This window comes from Malus domestica, chromosome 06, assembly GCF_042453785.1.
Source record: "Malus domestica chromosome 06, GDT2T_hap1".
Classification (NCBI taxonomy): domain Eukaryota; kingdom Viridiplantae; phylum Streptophyta; class Magnoliopsida; order Rosales; family Rosaceae; genus Malus; species Malus domestica.
The window spans coordinates 35,287,623-35,304,225 of NC_091666.1; the positions used below are offsets into that span (position 1 = coordinate 35,287,623).

Here is a 16,603-nt window from a genome sequence, read left to right on the forward strand (position 1 = left end):
GCGTTGTGGTAGGAAAAAAAAGGAAAATTAAAAAAAAATTAAAATTAAAACATAAAATAAATAAAATTAATGGTTAGGAGCAGGGAGACACAGCTCGAACTCACGCCCTCAGGAAGGCCCAAGGCGCAGCAGAAGCAATGGAGGTCTATGAAGTTTAGAGTTTATAGGTGTGAATAGTAACGAGCTGTAAAAATAACATTTTGAGTTCATCGAGTTTTAGAGCCCAACGCCTTTGAATTTTTTCCCCTCACCATACCGCGGTAAAGAAATGTTTTTTTTTTAATTTTAATTTTTTAAGAAGGGGTTACTATGTTAAAAGTTGCAATTTTATCATGGTTGATAATGGCTTATAAATACCCCACCTTAAACCATGGTCGACCCTTGAGATTGAAACAAAACCTTAATAAGAGTCCTATAAATGACCACCCCAACACCAATGATCGTGCGGGTAACAACGGTTGACCCGTGGGAATAAAACCAAACCTAACCCCTATATATACCCTACCCTCGACACCTATGGTTCGCATTACAATCATACCTGACATATGATATTAAAACTAAACCTTACCCCCAACACAATTGTTTGTACGGGCAACAAAGGTTGACCTTTGAGATTAAACTAAATCGTACCTCATATTGATAGTAGCTTATAAAGGCTCCATCCTGGTACCAATGCTTCGAGCGAGCAACACCGGTTGACCCATGCGCTTGAGCCCGCAACGTTTTGTATGGGTCGACTTGTCTCATTTTTCGTGCATATGGGCGATCTCGTTTTTTGTGCATTGCACCGCCTCGTTTTGTATGCCACATTTTTTGGTGTGTTGAGCCCGCCTCATATTACGTGCACAGAGCCTACCTCGTCTCCGCGAGCAAAATACTCCTCGTTTTTCGTGCACCTGGGTTCACCTTGTTCTGTGTACGGGAAGTTCATGCAACGACCCCGGCTCGTTTTGCGTGCCACAAGCTCGTCTCGTTTTATATAAGCATAGTCTAACTCGTTTTGTGTGTACAGAGCCTGGCTCGTTTTCTATGCACAAAGCCCTCTTCGTTTCCATGTGCCTTGGTTCGCCTCATTCTGCGTGCGCAGAGTCCACCTAGTTTTGTATGCCAGAAACTCGTCCTCTTTTTTGTGAACAGAGCTTGCCTCGTTTTTGCACCCACGAGCGGGACTTTAGGGAAATATTTTTCTTGGGAGTTAATGGAAATATTGCAAGACCTTTGGATGTGATCCTAACGTTTATTAGGACTCAAAACTATTTTTTATTGATTTTTAAAATTGAAAAATAGAAAAAGTAATATAAACTAGTAGTGGGTCTCTAAAAAAGCTTTGTATCTGTCAAAATCTTGAGAATGTCCTAAATTAAATTTATTAAACGTGTGGTGCATCTAGAATAACTCAAATTTTAGGTTATGAATCTAGTAAATTCTCAAAATTCATTAGAAAACATGAGTCTTATGTATTCAATTGAGATTTTGAGAGATTTTAATTCTTTTAAGGGTATTTATTTAGAAATTTTAGGGATTATCTGAAATTCAATGTGTATTCAATTAAGATTTTAAGATTGAATATTAAAATATTTAAAAATTTGGGTGTATTCAATTAGAGTTTGATTTTAAAGGGTTTGAAAAAGTTTTAAGGAATTTGAGGGAATTTGAGGGATTTTGCAGTGTATTTTAAGTATCCACAAATCTCATCCCTCCAAGAATTTTTGGGGGAATTGAATTATAATTTTAAATGAAATCTCTACAAATCAATTAAACTCTATAAAAATATATGAATTTATAAATCTATTAAAATCTCCCAAATTCCCATTACACGCCCAAAACAATGATCTAGTTCTGGAATCAAACAGTTCTATACTGCTCCGTTGTATTGGGTTCAATGATTACCTCGCCGGAGAATCCAAAACATATGCTTAGCTCCAGGGTCCATCTCAAGCCAACCCCAATCAAATTGACTCCTATTACACAAATCTCAGGAGTAAATTTCCACCAACAACAAAGTTGTTGCAAAGATACAATTCCCCAAGAAATTTTCAATCTTGATGCTTTCATAAAGCTTCAATCCATTTAGGTTTTTGCAGAGATTTGAATTTGTTCAATCTCGGCAAAACTAGAACCAGAACCAATGGCTGTGTCCAATTCAATCCTGTGGGTCTCTGCAAAACCCCCAATTTCTAACATATTTCTCCAAAACCCTAAACACCTTTTGCCCCAAATCTCACCCCAACCTCTCCGTTTTCAATCTTCAGCAATCCACTGCGGTCTGCGTGAGATCCGGGTCCGAATTGATTCCATAAAAAATACCCATAAAATCACCGAAGCCATGAAGCTCGTGGCGGCTGCCAGGGTTCGGAGGGCCCAGGAAGCAGTCATCAATGGCAGACCCTTTGCTGAGACGCTTGTGGAGGTCCTGTACGACATAAATGAGCGGCTTCAGTGTGAAGACATTGATGTCCCTCTCACAAATGTTAGGCCTGTGAAGAAAGTTGCCATTGTTGTGATCACCGCTGATCGAGGCCTCTGCGGCGGCTTCAACAACTTGGTGGTAAAAAAGGCCGAGGCCCGAATCGCGGAATTGAAGAAACTTGGGTTAGATATCACTCTGATCAGTGTTGGAAAAAAGGGTAACTCGTATTTTATGCGTAGGCCTGAGATTTGTGTTGATAGGTTTATTGAAGGTGGGTTATTTGCAACAACAAAAGAGGCTCAGGTCATTGCTGATGATGTTTTTTCGCTGTTTGTTAGCGAAGAGGTTGATAAAGTTGAGCTTGTGTACACTAAATTTGTGTCGTTGGTGAAATCTGAGCCGGTTATACATACATTGCTTCCATTGTCTCCGAAGGGGGAGGTTGTTGATGTGAATGGGAATAGTGTTGATGCAATTGAGGATGAGTTCTTTAGGCTGACAACTAAGGAAGGTAAACTGAGTGTGGAGAGGGAGAGTGTGAAGATAAAGAGGGAAGGGCTTTTGCCGGTTATGGAATTTGAACAAGACCCTGTTCAGATCCTTGATGCCATGATGCCTCTCTACTTGAACAGTCAGATTTTGAGGGCATTGCAGGAATCAACGGCAAGTGAACTCGCGGCGAGAATGAATGCTATGAGCAATGCCACCGACAATGCAGTTGACTTGACGAAGACTCTTTCAAATGTTTACAATCGGCAACGACAAGCAAAGATTACAGGGGAGATATTGGAGATTGTTGCTGGAGCCGAAGCACTAAAGGAGTTTGAGTGATCTCAGGATCTTCCTCTCCTTGTTCTTCGTTCCTTTTTGGGTCATATTGTTCATGATGAAAGTTTTGTGATTGAATTCATTAGGCAATTTTCTAGGCGAAAAGCATCAGAATAGCAATATTGTTTCTTAATTGTAATGATGATCAGAGCGCTCACATTGACAACGAGATTAATAACATGGAGGAATATATCTCATTCTTGTTCTATCCTAACAATATTGTGCAGTTTCTTCCATGCAGTGACTCTTCTGCTTTCCTGTTCAAATGATTAAGTGCGCATTGCTAGTTATTGAATACATCCTATTCTTACAAAAGCACAGAAAGTAAGACAAAAGCATATCCTGTTATTTGTGATTTTGAGTTCTTGTCGGGAGTTGAGTAACTCAGAAGAGTAGAAACTACTCTTTTTATCGCAGAATCCGGAAGGAAGAAGTGGTTGTAGCTTTGAAGAAGATGAAGCATAGAAAAGCAGTAGGCCCAGACGATATACCAATCGAAGTGTGGAAAGTTTTGGGAGATACGGGTATAACATGGCTCACTGACCTTTTCAATAGGATTTTGAAAACGAAGAAGATGCCAAATGAGTGGTGAACGAGCACTTTGGTGCCTATCTACAAGAATAAGGGCGATGTACAAAATTGCATGAACTATAGGGGTATTAAGCTAATGAGTCATACAATGAAGCTCTGGGAGAGAGTCATTGAGCATAGATTGAGGCAAGAGACACGGGTTTCGGACAACCAATTCGGGTTCATGCCAGGGCGCTCAACCATGGAGGCAATCTATCTTTTACGAAGATTGATGGAAAGATATAGAGATGGGAAAAAGGATTTACACATGGTCTTTATAGATTTGGAAAAAGCGTATGATAGGGTCCCAAGAGACATTCTTTGGAGGATTTTAGAGAAGAAAGGAGTACGAGTAGCATATATCCAAGCTATACAAGATATGTATGAAGGAGCAAAGACTGCCGTAAGAACTCATGAAGGACAAACCGAAAGCTTTCCCATAACTGTAGGATTACATCAAGGCTCATCCTTAAGTCCTTACCTTTTTGCGTTGGTAATGGATGAGTTAACATGACATATTCAAGATGATATTCCTTGGTGTATGCTTTTCGCAGACGATATAGTGTTGATAGATGAAACTCAAGAAGGGGTAAATGCAAAGCTTAACCTTTGGAGAGAAGTGTTGGAATCTAAAGGTTTTCGCCTAAGCCGATCAAAGACAGAATATATGGAGTGCAAGTTCAGTGCAAATGGAGGCCAAAACGAGTTAGGGGTGAGGATCGGAGATCAAGAAATACCAAAGAGCGACCGTTTTCGTTACCTAGGATCTATCTTGCAAAAGAACGGAGAATTAGATGGAGATCTCAACCATAGAATACAAGCTGGATGGATGAAGTGGAAGAGTGCATCCGGCGTGTTGTGTGACCGCCGTATGCCACTGAAGCTCAAGGGAAAATTTTATAGGACGGCAATAAGGCCGGCGATGCTGTATGGCACAGAATGTTGGGCGGTGAAGCATCAACACGTACACAAAATGGGTGTAGCGGAGATGAGGATGCTTCGTTGGATGTGTGGGCACACGAGAAAGGATAAGATTAGGAATGAGGATATCCGGGGTAAAGTAGGAGTAGCCGAAATTGAAGGAAAGATGAGAGAAAATCGGTTACGGTGGTTTGGACATGTGCAAAGAAGGCCTACTGACGCTCCGATTAGAAGATGCGACTATGGGACAGAGGTTCAGGGCCGAAGGGGTAGAGGAAGACCCAGGAAAACTTTGAGAGAGACCCTAAGAAAAGACTTAGAGTACTTGGATCTAACGGAGGACATGACACAGGACAGAACACAATGGCGTTCTAAGATTCATATAGCCGATTCCACTCAGTGACTTGGATTTTCCAAGTCTCCAACCGAGAAGTTGTCCTCTCTCGGGAAATTAAGGGAACACTACCTCAACCTACATGCTCCACTCACAAAGCTCCAACATACAAGCTTCAACAAAAGAAAATTCAAAGAACTTAGCGAAAAAGGCTTTGGTGATTTAACACAATACGTTGAAATGAAGGAAAGCTTATTTATTGATATCCCCGATAAATTACAAATATGTACATATACTTGAGTCAAAATAAACAAACAAGAGGGAGCCTTCACAAAGGTTGCTTAGGAGAAGTCTCGGCAGTCGGTAGAGCCCCAGAAAGAGAAGGCACCGGAGGGGGATCATTCGGAGCCTCAGTACTGGACAGAACCCTAGAAGGAGGAGGCATCAGTGGTTGATCATTTGGAGCTTCATTACGCGGTACAGCCCCAGAAGACGAAGGTAATAAATGCCTTTGGAACAAACCCACAAATCTCTGATGATCAAGTAAAACCTGACCATCAGATTCCTTCATCTGGTCAAGCTTCCTCTTCATGTTTGTAGCATAGTCATGTGCGAGCCGGTGCAACTGTTTATTCTCATGCTTGAGCCCTCTAATCTCCTGTTTGAGACTCATCACTTCAGCCGCCAATGATTCAACTTGGCGGGTTCGAGCAAATAGGCGTTGGGCCATATTAGACACAGAACCTGCACACTGAACACTAAGAGCCAGAGAATCCTTAACAGCCAACTCATCAGACCGTTTGGAAAGTAGTCTGTTATCTTTGGGAGTGAGAAGGTTCCTGGCCACTACCGCAGCGGTCATATCATTCTTCATCACGGAATCCCCAACGGTAAGAGGACCAGTAGGGGAGACGAAGGATGGGCGCCATATGTTGTCTGGAGAAGGCGGGGCTGCCTCTTCAACAAGGTTCAAGTCAAAACGACGGTCGGAGGGGCCAGACATTTTCAAATGTGTAGAAAAGAGAAGAGGTCGGACAAATCAAGATCTTAGAAGTGCCAGAATGGAGCTTCTACTGGTGGATATTCAAGTGTGCTTTGGAACTTAATGTCAGCCTCTATAAAAATCTGCACTCGACGAAGCTTCAGAAATCGAAGAGGCGTTTGCTTTCTCAAAAGCTGGGCTGCTCAGAGACCACGAGGGTCGATCTCAGAAATCGAAGAGGCGTTTGCTTTCTCAAAAGCTGGGCTGCTCAAAGACCACGAAGGCCGATCTCAGAAATCGAAGAGGTTTGCTTTCTCAAAAGCTGGGCTGCTCAGAGACCACGAGGGCCGATCTCAGAAATCGAAGAGGTTTGCTTTCTCAAAAGCTGGGCTGCTCAGAGACCACGAGGGCCGATCTCAGAAATCGAAGAGGTTTGCTTTCTCAAAAGCTGGGCTGCTCAGAGACCACGAGGGTCAATCTCAGAAATCGAAGAGGCACCTACTTTTCCAGCCTTGTCAGCACCTGTCACACGCACACTCAGTTTTGCGGAAATTATGGGCATTCTGTCGAAGATTTCTGGCGAAGTAGAAAGCACATGAATCGTACTGTTCAATCACCCACTTCCCACACGCAACAGTAGCTCATGGGTACCACATATAACTTTGCCAAAGTTCTCTGACAAAGTTGAGACAACTTTTCCAGCCTTGTCAGCACCTGTCACACGCACACTCAGCTTTGCGGAAATTATGGGCATTCTATCGAAGATTTCTGGCGAAGTAGAAAGCACAGGAATCGTACTGTTCAATCACCCACTTCCCACACGCAACAGTAGCTCATGGGTACCACATATAACTTTGCCAAAGTTCTCTGACAAAGTCGAGACACGTGAAGCTTGCAACTCTCACTACATCGCTCTGACCAAGAAGGGTAAAAGAATAGCAAAGAAACAACACTAACAAAGTTTAGACACATAAATTTTGACGGCCTAGCTACCATATTATTACCCACAAGGGTAAAGGAACAGTACCACTGTTGGATAATTGGAAAGTCCCGGTGTGTCAACCTCTGTGCTTCATGGCAAGGTAGACTAGCAAACATGCCCAACCTTTACTCACATTCGAGAAAACACTCCCAACAAGATTGCTTGCCCCAAAATCGAAGAGGCATCGCCCTCCGAATCTCGTGAGCCAGACTCCCAACATGATTACTTTCTCAAAAATCGAAGAGAGGGTAAAGGAACAGTACCACTGCTGGATAATTTGAAAGTCCCTGTGTGTCATCCTCTGTGCTTCGTGGCAAGGTAGACTAGCAAACATGCCCAACCTTTACTCACATTCGAGAAAACACCCCCAACAAGATTGCTTGCTCCAAAATCGAAGAGGCACCGCCCTCCGAATCTCGAGAGCCAGACTCCTAACATGATTACTTTCTCAAAAATCGAAGAGAGGGTAAAGGAACAGTACCACTGCTAGATAATTGGAAAGTCCCTGTGTGTCAACCTCTGTGCTTCGTGGCAAGGTAGACTAGCAAACATGCCCAACCTTTACTCATATTCGAGAAAACACTCCCAACTCCCAACATGACTACTTTCTCAAAAATCGAAGACACCGTTCTCCGAATCTAGAGAGCCAGACCCCCAGCATGATTGCTTTCTCAAAAATCGAAGAGGCATCGTTCTCCGAATCTCGAGAGCCAGATCCCCGACAGGATTGCTTGTTCGAAAACCGAAAAGGCACCACTTTCCCAACTTCAAGAGCCGGATCTCCTTGGATAAAGCTTGTCTGTAATCTTCACACGCAACATCAGCTTTCCAGATACCACAGACCACTTTTTCAAAGTGCTCTGACAGAGTTAAAACTTGTGAAGCTGGCAGCTCCCACTACCGTGCTATGACCAAGCAGGGTAAAGGAATAGCATTATTACTTGATGTTAGGGAGACTTCTATATATGTCGACCTCCATCCCCAACGGACAGGCAGACCTGCAAAAATGCTCAACCCTTCCTCTTATCTGAGAGGGCACTCCCAACGAAGCCTTTCGAAATATTCAGCTTTCTTTCCCCCCGATAATACCTCTGTAAACAAGCTATACTAGAGCAAGAATATCTCATATCATCAGGGTTAAAAGCAAGAGTATCCCATATCATGCTTTTTCCCTGTCTTTTCCTTTGGCCTTGTTCTTACCTGCAAGATAAGGAGAAATAGAGCAATCAGTCAGCACTTGGAATCAAGCTTCCAGCCAGGAACTGACTGCCTGGAACCCCTTACCCTGGCATTGCTCTCGAGTACTCATCTTCAACATCTTATGCTCCCAAGGAAGATACCGCATCTGCCTGAGGAACAGATAGGGCAAGTGAGAAGGATACAAGGAAGCATGTGGAGACAAGCGTAACAGCACACGTGCCGATACATCCACTACTCTGTCAAAAGCAAAAGTACCCCATATCAGCAGGGTCGAACGTACTCTAGATTTGATGGACTTGTTTTGACCCTCAAATTCTTCAGTCGGCCTTATACTTTGGAGGAAACCAGAAAACCCTCCAGCCCAGTTCAAGAATAAGCCTGTGGAAAGTTACTTCTTCAAAAGCAAAAGTATCCCATATCATCTCTTCTCATTTTTCTTCTCTTTATCCTTCATGCTGCCTGCAAGATAGGGAGAATGTGAACAATCAGCCGGAGCTCTGATTGCTTACCTTGTCTGTTACCTCTTTCAGCAGATCCCCTAGCTCGGCGACTTGGGGGACTCCTACTACATGGTTTGTATCGCGCTTGACCAAGCCTGAAACTACAAGTAAGCTTCAAGTGACATTGATACATTACCTTGTGCATCTCCACCAGTTACAGATACCACCCCTGGATGGAAGAAGAGTACTTCCAGAGAAGATTCCACATCTACCTATGAGACAGATAAGGAAAGTCAAGCCGATACCACACTCCGGGACTTAGAAGTTTCGTGGTTACGAGATCATTCTCCCACAATATTTCCTAAAGTCATTTGTACTAAATCATTCACTTGTACTCCCTAAAGGAGAGCTTGAACCTATGTACTTGTGTAAACCCTTCACAATTAATGAGAACTCCTCTATTCCGTGGACGTAGCCAATCTGGGTGAATCACGTACATCTTGTGTTTGCTTTCCTATCTCTATCCATTTATATACTTATCCACACTAATGACCGGAGCAATCTAGCGAAGATCACAAAAAGTGACCGTTTTCGCTACCTAGGATCTATCTTGCAAGAGAACGGAGAATTAGCTGGAGATCTCAACCATAGAATACAAGTTGGATGGATGAAGTGTAAGAGTGTATCCGGCGTGTTGTGTGATCGTCGTAGGCCACTGAAGCTCAAGGAAAATTTTTATAGGACGGCAATAAGGCCGACGATGTTGTATGACACAAAATGTTGGGCGGTGAAGCATCAACACGTACACAAAATGGGTGTAGCGGAGATGAGGATGCTTCGTGGGATGTATGGGCACACGAGAAAGGATAAGATTGGGAATGAGGATATCCAAGGTAAAGTAGGAGTAGCCAAAATTGAAGGAAATATGAGAGAAAATCGGTTCCGGTGGTTTGGACATGTGCAAAGAAGGCCTACTGACGCTCCGGTTCGAAAATGTGACTACGGGACAGAAGTTCAGGGCCGAAGGGGTAGAGGAAGACCTAGGAAAACTTTGGAAGAGACCCTAAGAAAAGACTTGATTACTTGGATCTAACGGAGGACATGACACAAAACCGAGCGCAATGGCGTTCTAGGATTCATATAGCCGACCCCACTTAGTGGGAAAAGGCTTTGTTGTTGTTGTTGTTGTTGTCGGGATTGGAGCTTCGTATGTGAATCAGATATTTTCATCTCCTACTGCTCTGACTAAACTTGCTCAATTGATTGTGTCCATAGGTCAGAAACGTGGAGTTACAGATGATATCACCTAGCAAAAATTACAAAATCATGTAGTATTGAAATCTAGTTCTTTCGTAGATGTTTCAGTTTCTTTCCTTGTTTACATAATCGTAGTTAGAAAGAGTGTTTCGAGACACTGACGGGAATTTCTGTAGAACTTTATCTTTCTTGGAAAAGAAAGAACATTTGGAAAGTAATTTCTCATTTCCTAGGGAAGAAACTAGAGAAATTAAGGTTCCTATTGGCTCAACACTGTTGATTGTGACTCTGCCATATATTTGGTACTGAAAGAGTTGCCTTTTTTTTGGGGAAATAATATAAATTCATATGCAGCTTTTTAGTATATACGACCTTGACAAAAATCAAGATCTTCTCCGCCTAATATAAAGAAAAATGCTAGGGGAATTATGTTTTAGGCTATATTTTGTAAGTCACATGATGTGGCGATTGATGATTGAATTTTTTATTTAATAATTTAAAAAAAGAATCCAACTATTGAGCACCACATCATGTAGTCTAGAAAACATAATTCTAGTAAATGGTCTCTCTAAATCACGCATAATAATGATTAGTGAGTAATATAAACATATAATTTCAAGATAAAGTTGCCAATCTTTTTCCTGGTAGATGCGAACTCTTGTTATCTTTTTGCTTTTACACTATCCTGCTTTACTGATTGAAAATTTCCAAAATTACAATAGAAGAAAATGGCCTAGAATAAGGTTGGATGTTTACTTATTTGAAATGAGTATAGAAATTATTCTCATCCTTTATTTTCTCTGCGTCTATCAACACTTACAGAATAAACTGATCATGCAGGTCAGTTGAAGTTCTGATTGTGTGATACACTCAGTTCTTGAATCTTTGTAGTTATATATTTATAACTATTGTAGGATACATGATATGACGTAAATAACACTCTATGTAGATCTGTATACCATTTTATATAAAATCTCTTATATCCTAACATCACGTGTTGTGATTTTGTCTTTGTGCGAGCTCATTTGCTATGTTTTTTTTGTCACAACTCAAAATTGCTATGTTTACATCAAAAGTAAAAGGCAACCGCATTGATTGAAATACATATGGAAAGAAAGAACGGAAGAAGAGAAAGTGCAACAGACAAAAAACATTTAAATAAACAGCTCCCATATCCCCGAAATTGTAGATGTATTGCCAGATTAATTCAAAGTTTCATTCTAAATCTACAATTATTAGCTTTAATGCTAATCAAATTGTTAGCACTTAAGCTATCCACCACCAGCAAGCATTCCCCCAAGATGGTCACCTTCCTGAGCTTCAATTTTCCGAGTTTAATTGCCACTGGTGCGTTAACCTTAAGATCCAAGGGGATGCGTCCGGTTTGTTGTTGCTGTTGCAGTGCATTCATCAAAGTGATTCCGTATTGCGTTTGGCCTGTCAAGTCCACATTGAGTAGTGTTTTGTTCTGATGACCTTGGTAAAACTTCGGTAGCATCCCTTGACAAAGCCTCGTGTTTGTATACCACACGCTCAACCGGCCACCTTTCTCATAGTAAATCCCGATCTTCTTGTTTGGGTTATTGGCTGTTATCTTGACATCGAATTTAGCATATAAGGTCATGCCCAAATTGAGCGTTAAGTCGCTGATCTTCAAGCTATCAACCGAGTAATTAGGAAGTTTAGGGTGGAAGATAAGATAAAGTATGCCAGCGGTGGCTCCTATTATGATCAATACAAGGAGAAGGATGCCCATTGTCCACCACATGAATCTGCAGAATGTACATGAGCTTCTCTTTTTTGGTGGGTTTGCTTGGATTACAGTATTAATGGTACGTCCTACTACTGGTAATTGTAAAGGAGCAGAGTGATTATTCGTCTGAAGCAGCTTTGTTTTCTCTGTCGCTCTCTCTTTCTCTTTCTCTGTAGTCGATGATGATGAACCGTGTCCGTGCAGTGGCACCACCGGAGGCACAGGCGGCAGTGCTGTTGGTGGTGCCTCCACATCTCCAGCAGGATGAACTCTAACTCTCTGGTGATCAGACATCTCTATTGTTAACTTTCGAAACAAAATGCCACCGAGGATACAACTCTTCAAGTCTACGCTTCCGGTCCATGTATATAAATAAGTGTGGGTTTCCTAATATTTGCGTATGGTCCTCCAGCCTTTCCTAAAAATAATTCCTACGACTTTTTGGGGAGAAAAAATGCCTGATCACAGATCACCCTCCTCACCTACTCACAACGACAAGATATCACAATTTACACGTACAGCGCCAATGTGTATAATGTATGTGTGGTGGTTCAGCTAATCGAAGTTAATAAGCAATCAAATAAGAATAATTCCTTGGTTGGTTGCCTTCATTCCTTGTCTGTTACAAATTCAAGGGTGTAGTAGTTAATTTGTTTGTTGAAAGTCAGCGAAACGGTAACGCGGGTATAAGGACTGACAAGGTCAAATTTCACAAGAAAAAATGCACTCTATTACTATTCTGGAATTCATCCAGAAAATAGAGAAAACTATGAATTAGATTGATAATATATTCACATATGTATATATTATTCAACTTTGTGTCTGTTGGTACCACACATATTGAGCCTCAGACTTTGACACATTGGGCCTCATTACCCAACCCATAATTATGTAAAAGGAGGAGCCCCGTATTCTATAAAAGGGGACTCCTCCCCCCTCACAAATCAAACTCGGGGATACACCAAAACATACAAGTCTCAAACAACTTAGAGACAACACTCTCTTTCTCTGGGGGATTTCCCCTCTCATTTGTAATCCATACATACATACAGAGAAATACAATCAACATCAGTGTGGACGTAGCCCAAACATTGGGGTGAACCACGATACATCTTTGTGTTTTTGGGCGTTTGCATGATTCACGGCCGGATTTACGTTGTTTCAAGACCTTCCGGTTTTGTGCATCAACAATGTCTTTTCTTGAACTACAAGATCAATTCATTGATTGCCAGACAACAAATCAAAGAATCTCCAATCCGATTCTCGGGCATGAACACTGTAATTAGCGATTAATACGGTTGGTGGATTAAGTCTCGTCTCAACTCTTACACCCAAGATAATAAATAAATAATGTCTTTATGTCACACCAAGTGGATACATGCATATTGATTGTGTTCTTTATGTCTGTAAATATTGCAGCAGTGAACAGTTTACAATAATGTTTAACCAGCTGGGGGAGGAAGGAATTACAGTTACAGTTACTCGAGTTAGCCTTCCAACTTCCAAGGGAAGGGATAATAATCCTCCACGAGTAGATAAAACTTGATCACAACAACGATCGAACAATCAAATCTCGCATGTAGGACGTAGCAAGGCAATTTGTGCTCTTGTTCTACCAAGGACCAAGGTGACCAAACAAGGGAAAACTAGTTTTCCATGTGGATGACACAACGCAAACACTTGCCTTCTCGCATGAGATTGAAAGCTTTGTTCACATCTTCAAATGGCAGGTTATGTGTTATGTACTCATCAACTTGGATTTCCTGCATTTTCAAGTTAACAAAACATATATTTCAAATTATTTGGCTCCGTGTATTTTTTGTTGATTCATAATTCTTCAAGCAAAAGCTTTTTCATAACCAGAGGAATCAGGACTGCCGATCGGTCATGACAAACAGGACAAGAAGGAAACAGCTGATAAGAAAAGAGAACTAATATAATATTTTCATGATCATCCTTGAATCATTGAGACATTAGATATTTATCAAACTAAGACATGCTAAAGTGTTAACAAAAAGCTCTATTGGTTAGGCATGCCCTGTTGCATTTTCTGGTAACTACCAGAATGCTAGGACCAAAGATGGTCTGCAGATTACCCAACTACATGAGGACAAAATGAATTCTACCATAATGAAAGGTAAAAGGACACTTCATATTAGATGATATTCTTTCTTGAAGCTTCAGTGGAATTTTAGTCAGTTCAATTACCTTTTTCGTGTACATTTCTACTAAGGAAGGGAGATCAGATTTAGGTTTCCATCCTCCAAATAGCGACCCCTTCAATGTTCTTCCGGTAAGAAATGCTCCATAATGAGCTGTTATTTCGGGCTTCACTTTTGGCACACCAAGTGTAACTGTCAAACCCCATCCCTTCAAGCAAACACCAGATAAAAAAAGGCCAAGTGGAATGAATAGAACTTCATCAATTTATACACAAAATTAATGAGATATGCTTGAAAAACAAAAGGAAACCATGACATATAAGAAACTTACATCACAACATGCCTGCAATGCAGTAGTTACCATGCCAGTGTCACCTATACATTCAAATGAGTAATCTGCTCCTCCGCCTGTCAAATGCTTAATAACCTGAAAGAAAGTTAGCTCACATTTAAGTTTCAAGCCAAATGAAATGCAAGTTGATCCACTATCGTTCCTTACTGTAGAATTCCAATCACCCAATTCAATCTACCACCAAGTTCCAACAATCTGTCACGCTGACTATTTAATTATTATTAATGTATTTCTTTGATAATAAGTTTAAATTGAGGGAGGGGGATGCATCTATGGTTTGGTCAGAATTACCTGTTGAATAGGTTCTTTGCTGTCATTTGGGTTGATAAATTCTGTAATTCCAAAAGCTTTGGCTGTGTACCAGTAAGAGCATCATTATTTAACATATAACTCGAGAGTCAGATAGAAGAAAACATCTGTCCAAATATTACCATTTTCACCCTTTTCAGGATTAGTATCAACACCAATTATTTGAGATGCTCCCCTAAGGTTTGCACCCTGTGCAACCTATCACACAAGAAACAATGATGGTTTGAATTACATGCTGCATTGCTGCTCCTGTCATTTTTGAAAGGCCTACTGTAACGGTAAAGGCAAAGCTGTACTTACAGAAAGGCCTACTGTCCCAAGACCAAATATCACCACACTTGATCCATCAGATATATCAGCAACATTCCAAGCTGCACCCAAGCCTGAAAATTTGTATCCATACATGACACATATGAGAAATATTTTTCCTTGACCAAGAATTGTCATTACCATTACACGTACAGCTACATAGATGTACACGTAGGGGTATGTGAGGGCTATCATAAACTGAAATTGCATTCCTCTACTTAAACCCTCTGAGCTATATATGTGTGTGTGTGTGTGTGTGTGTGTGTGTGTGTAATGTGTGTGTGTGCATATATCGTGTGTGTGTGTGTGATCTCATGGCAATATCAACATGACTTGGAACTCTACCTGCAGCTACTCCACAACTGAGAAGGCATACTTTCTCCATAGGCACAAGTGAGCTGATTTTGACAGCACATCCTGAGTGCACCACAGTATATTCACTAAAACTTGAAACTGCACAATAATGGTAAACGGGTTCCCCGGTGGCATTTATAGAGAAGCGTGTCCTCTGATCGCAGTGCATTAAGCCTCTCCTTTCGAGCCCCAGGAGTTGACAAATGTTGGTTTTACCTGATGCACATTGCCTGCATTTCCCGCATTCTCCAATGAACACTGTTAGCACATGGTCACCTTGAGTAAATTCAGTCACCCCCTCACCAACACTCTCGACAATCCTGCAATAATATTGCTATTGGTTAGGTTAGTACCTAATATCACCATATTCATATCATACAGCAGCAGCAGCAACAACAACAACAATAATAATAATATATAAGTAGATGAAAAGGAAAATAGAGAAATAACTTACCCTGTTGCTTCGTGACCAAATATCCGAGGAAAGATAGTCTGCATTTAAAATAACAGAACTTAAATAACTGCGAGCAGTCAATAAAAATTTGAAGAATAAGAAAGAAGACGAAATACCTGAGACTCCCAGGCAGAGAGGTCGCTGCGACAGAGAGAGGTGCATACAACTTTGATCCTTATCTCCATTGGCTGAGGTGGACTCACATTCACTTGCTCTATCACCAAAGGCTGTCCAGCTCCCCATGCCACCGCGGCTGCTTTTACATTTTCATTTGGATTTGGATTTGGATTTTCACAAAACATAAAAACAGATGAGTAAGTATTTTCGTATTTGATTTTGACTTTAGTTGTAGAAATTAACAAACATATAACACATACCTTTGCAGGTGATGACATCGACATCGACATCATGGACACGGGGTTGTGGTTGTTCTATGGAAGTGGAAGTAGGCAAAGACATCTGCTCAACTCACAACTTTGTTTTTCAATCGTTAATCAACAAGAAGCAAGCGGAGACGAGGTTGGAGGAGTCGGCAGTTGAAGTCGAGCACTTCCCTGGGGGTGTTGGGGGTGGGGGTGGTTGGTAAAGGATCTCCTCACCTAACCGTTGCATTATTTTATGGGTGGTCTTTCACCACACACCCACACCTATGTTATTTTTTCTTTTCTTTTTTGGAAAATTGGAGTATTAATTGGTTTTTGAATTTTAGCCAAATTGCTACTTTAGTTCATCAACTAAAAATTATATGAGTCTCACAATTACTAGACAAAATCTACTTCTATTAAACTTTTACTTATTGTAACAATTGTGATGTAAAAATCAACTTTAATATGTTTGCTTCCTACATATAGAAATCAAATCATGAGAACCAGTGTGAAAATGAAAGAGAATTTGTTTCATACAACTAATATTGTGGAAGAAGGAATCAAAATGGGACTTGGATTGTCTGCCCTCCTCATCTCATACCCTTTCCATACCCTCTCATC

General features: G+C 41.0%; 3 protein-coding genes across 4 annotated transcripts; 1 reads left to right on the forward strand and 2 right to left on the reverse strand.

Moving 5' to 3' along the window:
* Positions 1 to 1,808: 1,808 nt before the first annotated feature.
* On the forward strand, positions 1,809 to 3,455 carry LOC103438301 (ATP synthase gamma chain, chloroplastic-like). Its single transcript, XM_008376844.4, has one exon. The coding sequence runs from the start codon at positions 2,129 to 2,131 to the stop codon at positions 3,239 to 3,241; it is 1,113 nt and encodes a 370-aa protein (XP_008375066.1). The 5' UTR covers positions 1,809 to 2,128; the 3' UTR covers positions 3,242 to 3,455.
* A 7,538-nt stretch (positions 3,456 to 10,993) lies between these two features.
* LOC103438306 (NDR1/HIN1-like protein 6) lies at positions 10,994 to 12,048 on the reverse strand. Its single transcript, XM_008376853.4, has one exon. The coding sequence runs from the start codon at positions 11,969 to 11,971 to the stop codon at positions 11,132 to 11,134; it is 840 nt and encodes a 279-aa protein (XP_008375075.1). The 5' UTR covers positions 11,972 to 12,048; the 3' UTR covers positions 10,994 to 11,131.
* A 966-nt stretch (positions 12,049 to 13,014) lies between these two features.
* LOC103438307 (alcohol dehydrogenase-like 6) lies at positions 13,015 to 16,296 on the reverse strand. Of its 2 annotated transcripts, none has more exons than XM_008376854.4 (10): positions 15,995 to 16,296; positions 15,734 to 15,870; positions 15,618 to 15,655; positions 15,155 to 15,483; positions 14,801 to 14,883; positions 14,623 to 14,698; positions 14,483 to 14,544; positions 14,171 to 14,266; positions 13,886 to 14,047; positions 13,015 to 13,440 (listed from the first exon to the last, which is right to left on the reverse strand). In XM_008376854.4, the coding sequence occupies exons 1-10, from the start codon at positions 16,074 to 16,076 to the stop codon at positions 13,324 to 13,326; spliced, it is 1,182 nt and encodes a 393-aa protein (XP_008375076.3). In that variant the 5' UTR covers positions 16,077 to 16,296; the 3' UTR covers positions 13,015 to 13,323. The 2 variants fall into 2 exon arrangements, with proteins under 2 accessions (XP_008375076.3, XP_070679976.1); XM_070823875.1 differs by having other exon boundaries at positions 15,734 to 15,873.
* Between the last annotated feature and the right edge of the window lie 307 nt (positions 16,297 to 16,603).